The sequence below is a fragment of the Prunus persica genome, chromosome G1, assembly GCF_000346465.2.
Source record: "Prunus persica cultivar Lovell chromosome G1, Prunus_persica_NCBIv2, whole genome shotgun sequence".
NCBI classification, from domain to species: Eukaryota; Viridiplantae; Streptophyta; class Magnoliopsida; order Rosales; family Rosaceae; genus Prunus; species Prunus persica.
The window spans coordinates 21,551,479-21,569,566 of NC_034009.1; the positions used below are offsets into that span (position 1 = coordinate 21,551,479).

The following is an 18,088-nucleotide window of genomic DNA, read 5'->3' on the forward strand; positions in this document are numbered from 1 at the left end:
GAGTCCAAAACTTGAGGAACATCATAATATCGTGGGAGGAGTCATCTGGTGCCTTTTGAGGGAAATCCAATATCTAAAACTATGCAAAACACAAACCACTCCATTACAGAACGAACTTTGTACGAACCTGAATTGTCCAATTTCATGGATCAATCGGTATCGGATTGAGTCCAAAGATAGGGGAACATAATAATATGGTGGGAGGAGTCATCTGGTGCTCTTTGAGTGAAATCCAATACCTAAAAGTACGCAAAACACAAACCACCCCATTTCAGAACGAACTTCGTACGAACTAGATTGTCCAATTTCATGGACCAATCGATATCGGATTGGGTCCAAAACTTGGGGCACTTCGTAATATGGTTGGAGGAGGCATTTGGTGCTCTTTGGGTGAAATCCAATATCTAAAACTATGCAAAACACAAACCACTCCATTCGGAACGAACTTCGTACGAACTTGAATTGTCCAATTTTAGGGACCAATCGATATCGGATTGAGTTGAAAACTTGGGGAACATCATTATATGGTTAGAGGAGTCATTTGGTGAGTTTTGAGTGAAATCCAATATCCAAAATTATGCAAAACACAAACCACCCCATTTCAGAACGAACTTCGTACGAACTTGAATTGTCCAATTTCATGGACCAATCGATATCGGATTGAGTCTAAAACTTGGGGAACGTCATAATATGGGGGGAGGAGTCATTTGGTGAGTTTTGAGCGCAATCCAATGTCTAGAACTATGCAATACACCAACCACTCCGTATCAGAACGAACTTCGTACGAACCTGAATTTTTCAATTTCGTGGACCAATCGATATCGGATTGAGTCCAAAACTTGGGATCATCATAATATGGTTGGAGGAGTCATTTGGTGCTCTTTGAGTGAAATCAAGTATCTAAAACTGTGCAAAACACAAAGCACTCCATTTCAGAACGAACTTCGTACGAACCTGAATTGTCCAATTTCATTGACCAATCGATATTAGATTGAGTCCAAAACTTGGGGAACATCATAATATGGTGGGAGGAGTCATTTGATGAGTTTTGAGTGAAATCCAATATCTAAAACTATGCAAAACACAAACCACCCCAATTCAGAATGAACTTCGTACGAACCTGAATTGTCCAATTTCATGGACCAATCGATATCGGATTGAGTCCAAAACTTGGGGAACATTATATTATGGTGGGAGGAGTCATTTGGTGCTCTTTGAGTGAAATCCAATATCTAAAACTATGCATAACACAAACCACTCCATTCAGAACGAACTTCGTACGAACTTGAATTGTCTAATTTCATGGACCAATCGATATCGGATTGATCCAAAACTTGGGGAACATCATAATATCGTGGGAGGAGTCATTTGGTGCTCTTTGAGGGAGATCCAATATTCTAAACTATGGAAAACACAAACCACTCCATTCAGAACGAACTTCGTACGAACCTGAATTTTCCAATTTCGTGGACCAATCGATATCGGATTGAGTCCAAAACTTGGGGAACATCATAATATGGTGGAAGGAGTCATTAGGTGCTCTTTGAGTGAAATCCGATATCTAAAACTATGCAAAACGCAAACCACTCCATTCACAAGGAACTTTGTACGAACTTGAATTGCCAATTTCATGGACCAATCGATATCGGATTGAGTCCAAAACTTGGGGAACATCATAATATCGTGGGAGGAGTCATCTAGTGCCTTTTGAGGGAAATCCAATATCTAAAACTATGCAAAACACAAACCACTCCATTACAAAACGAACTTTGTACGAACCTGAATTGTCCAATTTCATGGATCAATCGATATCGGATTGAGTCCAAAGATAGTGGAACAAAATAATATGGTGGGAGGAGTCATCTAGTTTTCTTTGAGTGAAATCCAATACCGAAAAGTACGCAAAACACAAACCACCCCATTTCAGAAAGAACTTCGTACGAACCAGAATTGTCCAATTTCATGGACCAATCGATATCGGATTGAGTCCAAAACTTAGGATACTTCGTAATATGGTTGGAGGAGGCATTTGGTGCTCTTTGAGTGAAATCCAATATCTAAAACTATGCAAAACACTAACCACTCCATTCAGAACGAACTTCGTACGAACCTGAATTGTTCAATTTTAGGGACCAATCGATATTAGATTGAGTCCAAAACTTGGGGAACCTCATTATATGGTGGGAGGAGTCATTTGGTGAGTTTTGAGTGAAATCCAATATCTGAAACTATGCAAAACACAAACCACCCCATTTCAGAATGAACTTCGTACGAACCTGAATTGTCCAATTTCATGGACCAATCGATATCGGATTGAGTCCAAAACTTGGGGAACATTATATTATGGTGGGAGGAGTCATTTGGTGCTCTTTGAGTGAAATCCAATATCTAAAACTATGCAAAACACAAACCACTCCATTCAGAACGAACTTCGTACGAACTTGAATTTCGGATTGAGTCCAAAACTTGGGGAACATCATAATATCGTGGGAGGAGTCATTTGGTGCTCTTTGAGGGAGATCCAATATTCTAAAGGGTTCTTTAGTTTTAACCCATAAAAAACTTAACTAATTTGGAAGAAAGATACTGAATTTTGCTTAATTGATATAAAACCAAAGCCACCTAATTTTACCAAAAGGACATCCAACAACACTAAAATTACTACATGTGCCATTGTGCTTAACTGTCAAATACAGTTTATTTAATTATAAACCAAAACTTAAAACTGTCAAAACGACATAACATTCCCACAAAACACAACACAAAACGACACTACTCAAATTTAATCACTTCAAAAACTGGTTTCGCGCGACCTTTCATATCTCACTCCACCGACGAGCAGAAACGAAGACGAGAACGAGCAGAAACGAAGACAACGAGAACGGTGACGAGCAACGACGACGAGCAATGACCACCAACGACGAGCAACGACCACCGACGACGAGCAAAGACCACCAACGACGACCGAAGCAAAACCGTAAGAAAATGAATCAGTACTCTCTTCGATTTTAGGTTTTACACCGACGAAGGTTTCAGTACTGTTTTTGCCTTTTTGATTTCTGGTTGTTTGTCTTCGATTTTGACCAGAAACTGCAAATTCAATTTCAGATTGCTTTTTGCTAGGGTTTATGGGAATGTGATAACTGCTCATGAATTTAAATGTGTTTTGATATTAGTTTTAGCTACTGTTTTTGCCTTTTTGATTTCTGGTTGTTTGTCTTCGATTTTGACCAGAAACTGCATTGCAGTTTCTGGTTCCCTAATTCAATTTCAGATTGCTTTTTGCTAGGGTTTATGGGAATGTGATAACTGCTCATGAAGTTAAATGTGTTTTGATATTAGTTTTAGCTACTGTTTTTGCCTTTTTGTTTTCTGGTTGTTTGTCTTCGATTTTGACCAGAAACTGCAATGCAGTTTCTGGTTCCATAATTCAATTTCAGATTGCTTTTTGTTAGGGTTTACGGGAATGTGATAACTGCTCATGAAGTTAAATGTGTTTTGATATTAGTTTTAGCTACTGTTTTTGCCTTTTTATTTTCTGGTTGTTTGTCTTCGATTTTGACCAGAAACTGCAATGCAGTTTCTGGTTCCATAATTCAATTTCAGATTGCTTTTTGCTAGGGTTTATGGGAATGTGATAACTGCTCATGAAGTTAAATGTGTTTTGATATTAGTTTTAGCTACTGTTTCTTCCTTTTTGTTTTCTGGTTGTTTGTCTTCGATTTTGACCAGAAACTGCATTGCAGTTTCTGGTTCCATAATTTAATTTCAGAGTGCTTTTTGCTAGGGTTTATGGGAATGTGATAACTGCTCATGAAGTTAAATGTGTTTTCATATCCCTAGTTTTAGCTACTGTTTTTGCCTTTTTGATTTCTGGTTGTTTGTCTTCGATTTTGACCAGAAACTGCAGTTTCTGGTTCCCTAATTCAATTTCAGATTGCTTTTTGCTAGGGTTTATGGGAATGTGATAACTGCTCATGAAGTTAAATGTGTTTTGATATTAGTTTTAGCTACTGTTTCTTCCTTTTTGTTTTCTGGTTGTTTGTCTTTGATTTTGACCAGAAACTGCAATGCAGTTTCTGGTTCCATAATTCAATTTCAGAGTGCTTTTTGCTAGGGTTTATGGGAATGTGATAACTGCTCATGAAGTTAAATGTGTTTTCATATCCCTAGTTTTAGCTACTGTTTTTGCCTTTTTGATTTCTGGTTGTTTGTCTTCGATTTTGACCAGAAACTGCAGTTTCTGGTTCCCTAATTCAATTTCAGATTGCTTTTTGCTAGGGTTTATGGGAATGTGATAACTGCTCATGAATTTAAATGTGTTTTGATATTAGTTTTAGCTACTGTTTTTGCCTTGTTTCTGGTTCCATAATTCAATTTCAGAGTGCTTTTTGCTAGGGTTTATGGGAATGTGATAACTGCTCATGAATTTAAATGTGTTTTGATATTAGTTTTAGCTACTGTTCTTGCCTTTTGGTTTCTTTTCACATCAAATTTTGAGCAGCAGTTTCTGGTTGTTTGTTGCAGATTTTGACCACAAAAACTGCAGTGCATATCACAAAATGGAACAAGAAATGTCACCACAAAAGAATGAAGCTGAAAACCAACCAAAGCGCAGAATCAAAACGATGGCTCAAAGGATCAAAACAAAGCCAAAGCCAAACTATGATCGGAAAGCAAAGCACCCGGACTATGTCCAATTTCGGTGCAATGCCTATGCTTTCAACAGCATCATTAGAGACATAAAGGACAAGCTCAATGAAAGGCAGAAGAAGCTTCTCAAGAAAACCCCTTTCTGGAACTTGATCGAGCTGTTTTACCGCCAGAGAATTGACATGAATAACATGAATAAGTCGGACATTGACTTAGCACAGCTGCTCAAGAAATTTGATCCGGATACAAAGTCCTTCAAATTTGGAACCAAATCATTCCAAATCACAAGCAATGCAGTGACTCAGATTCTAGGACTGCCAAATGAAGGCAAATTTGTCAAACTTGTCAATGATAGGTACACTGCTACCTTCAGAACAAGGCACTTTGGAGAAAAGGGAAAACCTTCAAAAAACCAGGTAGAAGCAAAATTACAAAAGACAATTGCCTTGGCAAACCAACTGAAGAAAGAAAAGGCAAAGACAGAGCAAAAGAAAAAAACGAACAAAGGAAAAGAAAAGAAAGAAGCTGAAGAAGAAGAAGAAGAAGAAGTTGATTACGACAAGGAGGTGGTCAGCCTAATATTGATTCTGCTGTGCATGACATTCCTTTTTGCCAACTCTTCATCTACTTTGCATTGGAAATTATTTGAGCACTGCGTGAATCTCGACACACTTTCAAGCTATTCATGGGCAAGAGCTGTTTCAGACTACATGAATGAATCCTTGACCGCAAAAGCAAAAGCAAAAGCAAAGAAGGGAGGAGAAGCCTCTATAGGAGCTGTTTCGGGTTGCACTATCCTAATATTGGTAAGTAAACTGCAATGCAGAAATGGAAACTGCAACGCAGTTTTTGTTTTATCCTATGCAGTTTCCAACCTAATTTCTGATATATCTTGTTTTTGAACTGTGCAGTTTCTACTGTGTGAGAGGACAAACATCATACAACCAATCCTTGGCAAGGAGAAAGAAACTCCTGCCATTCTTAAATGGAGTCTTGTGGAACTCCACACAAGATTCAACCAAATAAAGGACTTGAATGACATCGAGGTATGCAATTTATCGCATGTTCTGTTTTAATGTATCTTGAATGTGAATCCATGCTAAATCATTCTCATTGTACAGGGTATTTTCAAAACTCCTAAAAAGCGAAAAACTACCAGGGAAGAGGAAGACACTGTTGAGAAGATAATTGAAATCTGTATACAGTGCATTGCAGTTTGTGTTTTCTACATTGCAGTTTGCATTTTATCCAATGCAGTTTCTGAATCATTCAATCTCATTGTACAGGGTATTTTGAAAACATATAAAAAGAGAAAAACTACCGGAGAAGAGGGAGACCCTCTTGACAAGGTATAAGAATCTCTAAACAGTGAATTATGCATTTCGGTTTTCGTTTCCTCCAATGCAATGCAGTTTCTAATTAGTTTCTGTTCAATATGCAAGAAAAAGAAAAAGAAGATGATGAGGGAAAACCTGATGATGCAATTCAAGACCTCTTGGTGAAGTCCATGACAGACCAAATCAACTACCGCCAACAACAAGATCCTAGCTTCGTTTGCCCGGAAAGATTACAACTGTGGAAGGATGAAAAAAATGAAGACAGTGAGAAGAAAATGAAGGAATTGTGGGATATATTTATCCAAGCAGAAAAGAGATCAAAGGAGCTGGAAGTGGAGTTGGCAACATACATAGAGAAATTAGATAATGAAGAATGTGTGACTGCCACCATGACAGTGGAATCTACAGTTCAGCTTAATGAAATACAAAATCTGAAAAGGAGGATTGCAGAATTGGAAGGCAAGGAAACTGGTATTGACATGGAGAAGATTGCCAAGAAAAAGGAGATTCAAGAAAAGTACAAGGCAGAAATTGAAAGCTTGTTGTCAGACCCAACAATCTTTGAAATGGAGATGGATCTGCCTACAAAACAACCAACACAACCAGTTGAAGAGAAAGAAGAAGAAAAGAAAGAAGAAGAGAAGCAACAAGAAGAGAGAGAAGAAGAGAAGAAGCAAGATGCTCCAACACATGATGTTCCTTCAAGAGTACAAAGGGTGAAGAACAGAGAAAGAAAGAGGCTTCAAGCATCTTGCTATGTGTACGAAAAAAATAAGAAAACAAAAAAGGAGGCAAAAAAGGATGATGAAGAACTACCACAATTCAAGCTTATCTCTTCCGAGGAGGTATGCAATTACTGCAGTTCAAGCTGCTGCTTTTTTCTATTTTCTGCATTGCAGAAACAGAAACTGCAATGCAGTTTCCGTTTCCTGCAATGCAGTGTGTTATCTGCTTTACAGAAATGGAAACTGCATTGCAGTTTCCGTTTCCTGCAATGCAGTGTGTTATCTGCTTTACAGAAATGGAAACTGCATTGCAGTTTCTGTTTTATCGAATGAAGTTTCTAATTAGTTTCCTTTCAATCTGCAGTTAACACAAGAGGCATCTCAGCCCGATGCCACAAATCCAATTCCTGACCCCCCCTAAAGGAACTAGCCTTCATGATTCAATACCTGTGGATCTACAACAATCAAGTGATGAAGATGAAGGACAAAAAAAGCCAACAAAGAAAAAACTAGGATGGGGTCAGAAAAAGGTGTGGCAGAAAATTTCAAAGCCGGACAGGGAAAGAATTGAAAAACACTACTTAAGCACTCAACTTCGGTAACATCTCTATTCCAAAATAACAATTCTTTCATCTTTTAATTACAATTAAACTAAAACTAATCTTGTGAATTTCATGTATTCGAATCCGCAGTGATATCTTTTGGGCAGGACTCAATGATGAGAAAGTGACAAACCATGATCTCAAAGATATTGTATGGGACCTGGAACTGTCACAAAACGTAAGTATTTACCAATTCTATAACACACACTGCACTGTATTTTTTATTTGTGCTACCTATATTCCCCATTTATAATTCCATTTTTCTCCAATCAATGTGAAACAGGTTATTGAGGCCTATATCCAAATAGAGGATAAAATAGAGCCCATGCAGACAGAGAGTCCACAGTACATGTCTACATGGACTTGGGTAAGTATTATTTTGAAAATTCAAAATTGTTTAAACAGACAATGCACTGCAGTTTTCGAAAAATATATACTAACAAATTGCCATTCTGTGATATCAGGCTTACATGCAAAGCTTCCTAGAGCCATCTTGGCACAGGTTCCTGTATGAACCCTTACTTGAAAAACTCGGGAAATGCAATGTTCTTTTCTTCCCGATTATTTCACAAGAAGAGTTCCACTTCACACTTCTCACATTTCACAAAAATGAACGAAAGTGGAGACACTACAATCCACTTAGATCGTTGGGACGTAGAAAAGAAGAAAGGTGCATTGACATTGCTCGAAACTTTGTAAGTGGAATGAAACTGTCTTAATTTCTCAGCACAAACACAAACAGAAACTGCATTGCAGTTTCTGTATTATACATACTGGCTAATTTCAGACCAAAACTATAATATGCAATGCACTGATTACCATTTCTTTTTCTCTTTTTTTTCTTCTTCTTTAAACAGGTTAATATTGTTGAAGGGTGGCTAGAATATATAAGACCTCAAGCACAAGTGTTCATAGAAACAAAAAAAAAACCAACACTTGTGAAGCAAAAGGAAGGGACCCCGACAGTTGTACAAAAAGATTTGACTCCAAATGAAGAACTCACTCTCAAATGGATTATGCAAAATCCATTGCAGTTTCCATTTGAGGATGACATGGAATGTGCTCAACAAAGTGCATCTTCGTAAGAATTGTGTCTACTCAACTATTCATTACAGTTTGAAATCATTCAAAAGCAAAAAAAACTAATCTCGTATTTCATTTGCAGATTGGATTGCGGCATGTTCGTCATGTTCTATATGGATAAAATAGCACAAGGACAGCCCATTCCAAAAAGCGTGGACAAGAAATTCATGAATGAATATCGAGCACAATATGTCACAAAACTCCTACACCACAAAAACTGTGTAATTAATCGTCTCTAGTGATTTGCCTTTCGTTAACTCAAGACAATATGTATCTTAATTCTTGTGGATGTTTGTAAATATTTCTAGTTATGGTATATGAGAACATATTTCCTATACATATAAACTGTAATATAATCTTGGAACAGGATGCAACAAAACCAAAAGGAAACAAACAAACTGCACTGAATTTTCTGGTCAAAAATACTGCAACAAATTAAAACTGCAGTTAAAACTGCAGTGCAGTTTATATAAATAAATAAAAATAAAAAATCAGCTCAAAAAATGTGACAAGAACCCAAAAGCCAAAGCCATAATCAAAGTACTAAAACTTTGTTCAAAACACATTTAAGTAGGTCAGCATTGAAATGTAGTTTCTACTCATAATCTGCAACAAGTAAACAAAAACTGCACTGCAGTTTCTGCAACAAAATCTGAAATAAACAGAAACTGCATTGCAGTTTCTGCAACAAAATCTGCTCAAAATCTGAAAACAAGCATTGAATGCAAGTAAACAAAAACTGCACTGCAGTTTCTGCAACAAAATCTGAAATAAACAGAAACTGCATTGCAGTTTCTGCAACAAAATCTGCTCAAAATCTGAAAACAAGCATTGAATGGCAGTCGAAAACGAATATCCACTCATTAAACAATTGTATAATTTTCATTAACTTCAAAAAAGAATCACAATATCCAATTAGACGCTGTGTAGCCAATTACAAGCAACTAAAACTGCAATACAGTTTTTGCAAAAAGTGCAACGCAGAAACTGACTATACATTCGCTAAACCATATCTAAAATAAAAAATTGTCAAATGAGAAGGAGTGTTCATATAATAGCCTTGCAAGTCTTCCTATTGTGCCCAGCAACACTGCACCGACTGCATTTCAATGGCCTTTTAAATTCACCAAAAACTTTGATCCTCTTTGTTGGTGGTCTTCCGGCTGGCCTCTTTGTAATTGGCGGAAGCACAACTCCAGCTGCAGAACCATTGCTGCCCAATCCTTTCCCAATATCTGGAATAGGAAAAATAGGACTCTCATAGGCTTTTCGAAAGAAGTCGGTTTTGTAATAACACTCCACGTAATCATAAACTGAATCTCTCTTTGCTAGGATTGCAGCCACCGCATGTGTGCAAGGAAAACCGTCAATTTGCCAAAGACGGCAAGAACAAGTCCTTTGCTCGAGATCAACCATCACAGAATAATCAGCAAATACTTCAAAAACAGTGCAATTAGAACGACGAACTGCCCAAGTCCTACCGGCCTCCGCATTTTCACAGAGTCTAGTCTCCATCTCCGGACACAAAACTGTTGTCCACTTCTCCGCTTCAATTCGTCGTTGAGAATTCAATACCATCAATTTCTGTCGAATCCCTTCTATCAAAGGTAGCACCGGCAAATCTCGAAACACACCAACCCAATTATTAAAGGACTCCGCTAAACTGTTTGCCATCTCCCCATAACGCATTCCTTTGAAAAATGCGTTGGCATAGTGATCTCTAGACAAATCAGATATAAATGTCTTCACTTTCGAACTCCCAACAATCACCAACTCCTCCATTGCTACCTTAAACTCTTCCTCCGTAACAGCATATGCGCATCTACTAAATAAATTGATAACACGGTCTTGGAGCAGTTTTCCATAACCTGACTTCGGGTACTTTGATATCAAATTCTGTTTGAGGTGATAATAACAGTAAGAATGAGGCCATCCGGGAAACACAAACCCCATTGCATTTAACAAACCTTGATTGCGGTCCGAGAAAAAGGTCACCACTCTCCCCATCGGTAGCAATATAGAAGCCAAATGTTGAAGAAACCAAGTCCAATTCTCCTCTGTCTCAGAATCAACAACTCCAAAAGCTAGAGGATAAAACCCTGCAAAACAAAACCAAAAGCACAAGTATAAGCAAAAAAGGGAAACTGCAGTGCAGTTTATGAAAACAAATCTACTCAAAAAAGGGAAACTGCAATGCAGTTTCTGCTAAAAATTGCAACAAATGAAAATCTGCAATACATTACAGTAACCATACCTTGATTTCCATTCTTTCCCGAAGCACAGAGAAGCTGCCCCTTGTACTTGCTCTTCAAAAACGTAGCATCAATGAACAACAAGGGTATGCAATATTGAAATCCAGCAATGCAACCGCCAAAAGACACAAAAAACCGTCGAAAGCGATTAATTCCAGCTTCACAATCAAGAGTGCAGAGAGAACCAGTGTTAGTTTCCTTTACGGCGTCTGCATACCACACTAACTCGTTGAAGGACTTCGACTCATCACCGTGAACGTCCAATTTAGCTAACTCTTTGCCAAACCATGCGTGGTAGTATGAAATGTCTATACCATAATAATCTTTGAACTCGTGTATAATCTCAACTGGCTTCAGCTCTGGTTTTGCACGAATTCTGTCCACAATGAGGGAGGACACCACACGAGACCTCATCATCTTACTCTTTGATTCCCGTATCCGACCCGCACATGTATGAACATTATTTAACGTTCGAATTACAAAACTGCCAGTAGCTTCACAACGAGAAGCATAAACACGCCAGCTGCAACCCTCCAATTTCTTATTCGAACAAACAGCAACCACCCGCTTCTTGTCATTGCCGACATATAAAAAATTAAATCCTACTTCAAGAGCGTACTTGCACAATTTCAACCGGAACTCCTCTGCACCACCGTCAAACTTCTGCCCCACATGATGTATGTATGTCTCCCACTCATCCGACAACAAAGGCTTAGCACTTGCTCTCTTCGACCTGCCCAAAAACTCGTTTCTGTCTTCGACAGTACTAGAACACGACGACTCGCCCTTTTCACATGCTATCAACTCCTTATTTACACAAAAATCACCACTATATTCACTGCTCCCGCATAAATCCTTCACTAAAATATCAACAGTCTTCTCATTTGATATCAACAAAAATGTCCTCATCAAGTCCAAATCGCTATCCGTTTCTAGAAAACAACTCGGATAACTGGGCACCGAATACCGTAATGTGAAACAACCCAACTGCAAACCCCTAAACCTCAGACACAAAGTCTTCAAAATATCAACCATGGATGACTCTGATGAAACTGAAAACATGATGGTTTCCGACTTATATGTGCACTTGGCAATGACACACACCTCCATTAGCCTTGAAAATGCAAACAAAACAACAAACAAAAACAGAAAACAATTAAAATCACTAAATAATGTACATGAGCAGTTGTAACATTCCAATAGAAATCCAAATATTAGTATGAAATCGAATTATGAAACAAGAAACTGCACTGCAGTTTATAGTCAAAAACTGAAATAACAGAAACAACATTGCACTTTACGTGATAACATACCCTTATATTTGAATAGAAACCAAAAGAAAACCATGTTCAAAGTACTAAAACTAATATCAAAATACATTTAACTCCATGAGCAGTTGTAACATTGCCTTTATGAAACCAGAAACTGCAATGCAGTTTCTGCCAACACTCCAACAAACAGATGCAGTTTATAACAGAGGAGGCAAAACAAATCGAATAGAAACCAAAAGGAAACCACGTTAAAAGTACTAAAACTAATATCAAAACACATTTAACTCCATGAGCAGTTGTTACATTGCCTTTATGAAACCAGAAACTGCAATGCAGTTTCTGCCAACACTCCAACAAACAGATGCAGTTTATAACAGAGGAGGCAAAAAAAATCGAGCCACAAAACTGAACCACAAGATCGCGCCACAAAATCGAGCCACAAAACTGAGCTCGAAAAACCCAAAACTTGAGCGATTCGGCATGATAATCGAACCAAAGATTATCCAATTAGAAGGAAACAAGATTCGGCATGATAATCGAACGAAAAATATTCGGCATGATAATCGAACAAAAAAACTGACAGATTCGGCATGATAATCGAAAGAAAAAGGAAGAAATAAAAGGAAAACCAACCAGAAAATTGAGCTCCAACGGCGAGAACGAAAACGAAAACGAAAACGAACGAAATCTGCCTGCCAAACGAACGAAATTTGCCTGCCAAACGAACGAAATCTGCTGCCAAACAAACGAGGACGAAAACGAAACAGAGAAGAACAAGGACGAAAACGAAATCTGCTGCCAATACTCGCGCCTTGTTTAAACATTCAGGGGCAAAAGCGTCATTTATTTTGTAGGTTTACAAATGGGCCAGGTTTTTTAAGAAGAAGGGTAGAATTGTCTTATCAGTTGTTAAATTTTACCTGGCCCAACGAATCTGGGCCTCTCTTTGGGCTAATCCAAAATAGTAGTTTTTTCCTAGGTATTAAAACTAAAACCAAAATATCCAATATCTTACAAACTAATTAATAAAGTTAATTATGTCTAAAACCTAATTTTTCTTATTCTAAACTATGGAAAACACAAACCACTCCATTCAGAACGAACATCGTACAAACCTGAATTGTCCAATTTCATGGACCAATCGATATTGGATTGACTCCAAAACTTGGGGAACATCACAATATGGTGGGAGGAGTCATTAGGTTCTCTTTGAGTGAAATCCAATATCTAAAACTATGCAAAACGCAAACCACTCCATTCAGAACGAACTTCGTACGAACCTGAATTTTCCAATTTCATGGACCAATCGATATCGGATTGAGTCCAAAACTTGGGGAACATCATAATATGGTGGAAGGAGTCATTAGGTGCTCTTTGAGTGAAATCCGATATCTAAAACTATGCAAAACGCAAACCACTCCATTCACAAGGAACTTTGTACGACCCTGAATTGCCAATTTCATGGACCAATCGATATCGGATTGAGTCCAAAACTTGGGGAACATCATAATATCGTGGGAGGAGTCATCTAGTGCCTTTTGAGGGAAATCCAATATCTAAAACTATGCAAAACACAAACCACTCCATTACAAAACGAACTTTGTACGAACCTGAATTGTCCAATTTCATGGATCAATCGATATCGGATTGAGTCCAAAGATAGGGGAACAAAATAATATGGTGGGAGGAGTCATCTAGTTTTCTTTGAGTGAAATCCAATACCGAAAAGTACGCAAAACACAAACCACCCCATTTCAGAACGAACTTCGTACAAACCAGAATTGTCCAATTTCATGGACCAATCAATATCGGATTGAGTCCAAAACTTAGGATACTTCGTAATATGGTTGGAGGAGGCATTTGGTGCTCTTTGAGTGAAATCCAATATCTAAAACTATGCAAAACACTAACCACTCCATTCAGAACGAACTTCGTACGAACCTGAATTGTTCAATTTTAGGGACCAATCGATATTAGATTGAGTCCAAAACTTGGGGAACATCATTATATGGTGGGAGGAGTCATTTGGTGAGTTTTGAGTGAAATCCAATATCTAAAACTATGCAAAACACAAACCACCCCATTTCAGAACGAATTTCGTACGAACTTGAATTGTCCAATTTCATGGACCAATCGATATCGGATTGAGTCTAAAACTTGGGGAACGTCATAATATGGTGGGAGGAATCATTTGGTGAGTTTTGAGCGAAATCCAATGTCTAGAACTATGCAATACGCCAACCAGTCCAATTAGAACGAACTTCGTACGAACCTGAATTGTCCAATTTCGTGGACCAATCGATATCGGGTTGAGTCCAAAACTTGGGATCATCATAATATGGTGGGAGGAGTCATTTGGCGAGTTTTGAGCGAAATCCAATGTCTAGAACTATGCAATACGCCAACTACTCCGTATCAGAACGAACTTCGTACGAACCTAAATTGTCCAATTTCAGGGACCAATCGATATCGGATTGAGTGCAAAACTTGGGGAACACCATAATATGGTGGGAGGAGTCATTTGGTCGGTTTTGAGTGACATCCAATCTCTAAAACTAAGCAATATACCAACCACTCCATTTCAGAACGAACTTCGTGCAAACCCGAATTGTCCAATTTCATGGACCAATCGATATTGGATTGAGTCCAAAACTTGGGGAACATCAAAACATAATGGGAGGAGTCATTGGCGAGTTCTGGGTGAAATCCAATATCTAAAACTATGCAATACACCAACCACTCCATTTCAGAACGAACTTCGTGCAAACCCGAATTGTCCAATTTCATGGACCAATCGATATCGGATTGAGTCCAAAACTTGGGGAACATCATAATATGGTGGGAGGAGCCATTTGGTTGGTTTTAATTGAAATCCAATCTATGAAACTATGTAATATACCAACCACACCATTTAAAAACGAACTTCGTACGAACCTGAATTGTCCAATTTCATGGATCAATCGATATCGGATTGAGTCTAAAACTTGGGGAACACCATAATATGGTGGGAGGAGTCATTTGGTTGGTTTTGAGTGAAATCCAATCTAGAAAACTAAGCAATATACCAACCACTCCATTTCAGAACGAACTTCGTGCAAACCCGAATTGTCCAATTTCATGGACCAATCGATATTGGATTGAGTCCAAAACTTGGGGAACATCAAAACATAATGGGAGGAGTCATTGGTGAGTTCTGGGTGAAATCCAATATCTAAAACTATGCAATACACCAACCACTCCATTTTAGAACGAACTTCGTGCAAACCCGAATTGTCCAATTTCATGGACCAATCGATATTGGATTGAGTCCAAAACTTGGGGAACATCAAAACATAATGGGAGGAGTCATTGGTGAGTTCTGGGTGAAATCCAATATCTAAAACTGTGCAATACACCAACCACTCCATTTCAGAATGAACTTCGTGCAAACCCGAATTGTCCAATTTCATGGACCAATCGATATCGGATTGAGTCCAAAACTCGGGGAACATCATAATATGGTTAGAGGAATCTTTTGGTTGATTTTGAGTGGAATCCAATCTATAAACTATGCAATATACCAACCACTCCATTTTAGAACGAACTTCGTACGAACCTGAATTGTCCAATTTCATGGACCAATCGATATCGGATTGAGTCCAAAACTTGGGGAAGAACATAGTATGATGGTAGGTGTCATTTGGTAGGTTTTGAATGGAATCAAATCTCTAAAACGATGCAATACAACAAGCACTCCGTTTCAGAACGAACTTCGTGCGAACGTGAAGTGTCCACTTTCGTGGACCAATCGATATCGGATTGAGCCCAAAACTTAAGGAACATCATAATATGGTGGGAGGAGTCATTTGTTGAGTTTTTAGTGAAATCCAATCTCTAAACCTATGCGATACACTAACCACTCCATTTTTGAACGAACCTCGTATGAACATGAATTGTGTAATTTCAGGGACCAATTGATATCAGATTGAGTCCAAAACTTGGGGAACATCATAATACGGTGGGAGGAGTCATTTGGTGAGTTTTGAGTGAAATCCATTCTCTAAACCTATGCAATACACTAACGACACCTTTTCAGAATGAACTTCGTACGAACCTGAATTGTGCAATTTCAAGGACCAATTGATATGGGATTGAGTCCAAAACTTGGGGAACATCATAATATGGTAGGAGTCATTTGGTGAGTTTTGGGTGAAATGCAATCTCTAAAACTATGCAATAAAACAACCACTCCATTTCAGAACGAACTTCGTACGAACCTGAATTGTCCAATTTCAGGGACCAATCGATATTGGATAGAGTCCAAAACTTGGGGAACCTCATAATATGGTATGAGGTGTCATTTGGTGGGTTTTGAGTGAAATCAAAAATCTAAATCTATGCAACACACCAACCACTCCATTTCTGAACGAAGTTCGTACGGACCTGAGTTGTCCAATTTCATGGACCAATCGATATCGGATTGAGTCCTAAACTTGGGAAACATCTGAGTACGGTGGGGCGAGTCATTTAGTAGGTTGTGAGTGAAATCCAATCTCTAGAAATATGCAATACACCAACCACTCCATTTCAAAACGAACTTCGTACGAACCTGAATTGTCCAATTTCATGGACCAATCGATATCGGATTGATTCCAAAAATTAGGGAACATCTGAGCATGGTGGGAGGAGTCATTTGGTAGGTTTTGAGTGAAGTCCAATCGCTAAAACAATGCAATACACCTACCCCTCCATTTCAGAACGAACTTCCTACGAACCTGAATTGTGAAATTTCATGAACCAATTGATATCGGATTGAGTCCAAAACTTGGGGAACATCATAATATGGTGGGAGGTGTCATTTGGTGGGTTTTGAGTGAAATCGAAAGTCTAAAACTATGCAACACACCAACCACTCTATTTCAGAACGAACTTCGTACGAACCTGAATTGTCCAAATTCATGGACCAATCGATATCAGATTGAGCCCCAAACTTTGGAAACATTTGAGTATGGTGGGAGGAGTCATTTGGTTGGTTGTGGGTGAAATCCAATCTCTAGAACTATGCAATATACTAACCACTCCATTTCAGAATGAACTTCGTACGAACATGAATTGTCCAATTTCATGGACCAATAGATATCGGATTGAGTCCAAACCTTGGGGAACATCATAATATGGTGGGAGGAGTCATTTCATGGGTTTTGAGTGAAATACAATTTCTAAAACTATGCAACACACCAACCACTCCATTTCGGAACGAACTTCATACGAATTGTCCAATTTCATGGACCAATCGATATCGGATTGAGCCCAAAACTTGAAGAACATTATAATACGGTGGGAGGAGTCATTTGTTGAGTTTTGAGTGAAATTCAATCTCTAAAACTATGCAATACACCAATCACTCCATTTCAGCACGAAGTTAGTACGAACCAGAATTGTCCAATTTCGGGACCAATCGATATCAGATTGAGTCCAAAACTTGGGGAAGATCATAATATAGTGGGGGGAGTCTTTTGGTGGGTTTTTAGTGAAATCCAATCTCTAGAACTATAAAATACACCGACCACTCCATTTCAGAACGAACTTCGTACAAACCTGAATTGTCCCATTTCATAGACCAATTGATATCGGATTGAGTCCAAAACTTGGGGAACTTCAATATATAGTGGGAGGGGTCATTTGGTCAGATTTGACTGTTATGCAGTGGCTAAGACTATGCAATCCACCAACCACTTCATTTCAGAACGAACTTCGTACGAACCTGAATTAGACCAATTGATATCGGATTGAGTCCAAAACGTGGGGAACAATATAATATTGTTGGAGGAGTCATTTGGTGATTTTTGAGTGAGATCCAACTGCCAAAACTATGCAATACACATACCACCCCATTAGAGAACGATCTTTGTACGAACCTGAATTATCCTATTTCATGGAACAATCGATATCGGATTGAGTCCAAAACTTGGGAAATATCATAATATTGTGGGACGAGGCATTTGGTGGGTTTTGAGTGAAATCCAGTTCTATAACTATGCAATACACCAACCACTCCATTTCATAACCAACTTCATACGAACCTGAATTGTCCAATTTCATGGACCAATCGATATTGGATTGAGTCCAAAACTTGGGGAACAACATAATATAGTTGGAGGAGTCATTTCGTGATTTTTAAGTAAA

The 18,088-nt window shown here is 38.4% G+C and overlaps 3 protein-coding genes and 1 long non-coding RNA gene across 4 annotated transcripts; 3 read left to right on the forward strand and 1 right to left on the reverse strand.

The window, feature by feature from the left end:
• LOC109946791 lies at positions 4,613-6,076 on the forward strand. Its single transcript, XM_020555613.1, has 4 exons — positions 4,613-5,459; positions 5,565-5,699; positions 5,775-5,850; positions 6,066-6,076. The coding sequence occupies exons 1-4, from the start codon at positions 4,629-4,631 to the stop codon at positions 6,074-6,076; spliced, it is 1,053 nt and encodes a 350-aa protein (XP_020411202.1). The 5' UTR covers positions 4,613-4,628.
• On the forward strand, positions 6,101-7,136 carry LOC109946599 (101 kDa malaria antigen-like). The gene is made up of 2 exons (XM_020554948.1): positions 6,101-6,835; positions 7,080-7,136. Exons 1-2 carry the CDS (start codon positions 6,161-6,163, stop codon positions 7,134-7,136), a joined length of 732 nt encoding a protein of 243 aa, XP_020410537.1. The 5' UTR covers positions 6,101-6,160.
• LOC109946787 lies at positions 8,301-8,737 on the forward strand. The gene is made up of 2 exons (XR_002269867.1): positions 8,301-8,398; positions 8,483-8,737. It is a non-coding gene; the product is annotated as an uncharacterized LOC109946787 (long non-coding RNA).
• Positions 9,275-11,810, reverse strand: LOC109946566. The gene is made up of 2 exons (XM_020554828.1): positions 10,655-11,810; positions 9,275-10,499 (listed from the first exon to the last, which is right to left on the reverse strand). Exons 1-2 carry the CDS (start codon positions 11,760-11,762, stop codon positions 9,448-9,450), a joined length of 2,160 nt encoding a protein of 719 aa, XP_020410417.1. The 5' UTR covers positions 11,763-11,810; the 3' UTR covers positions 9,275-9,447.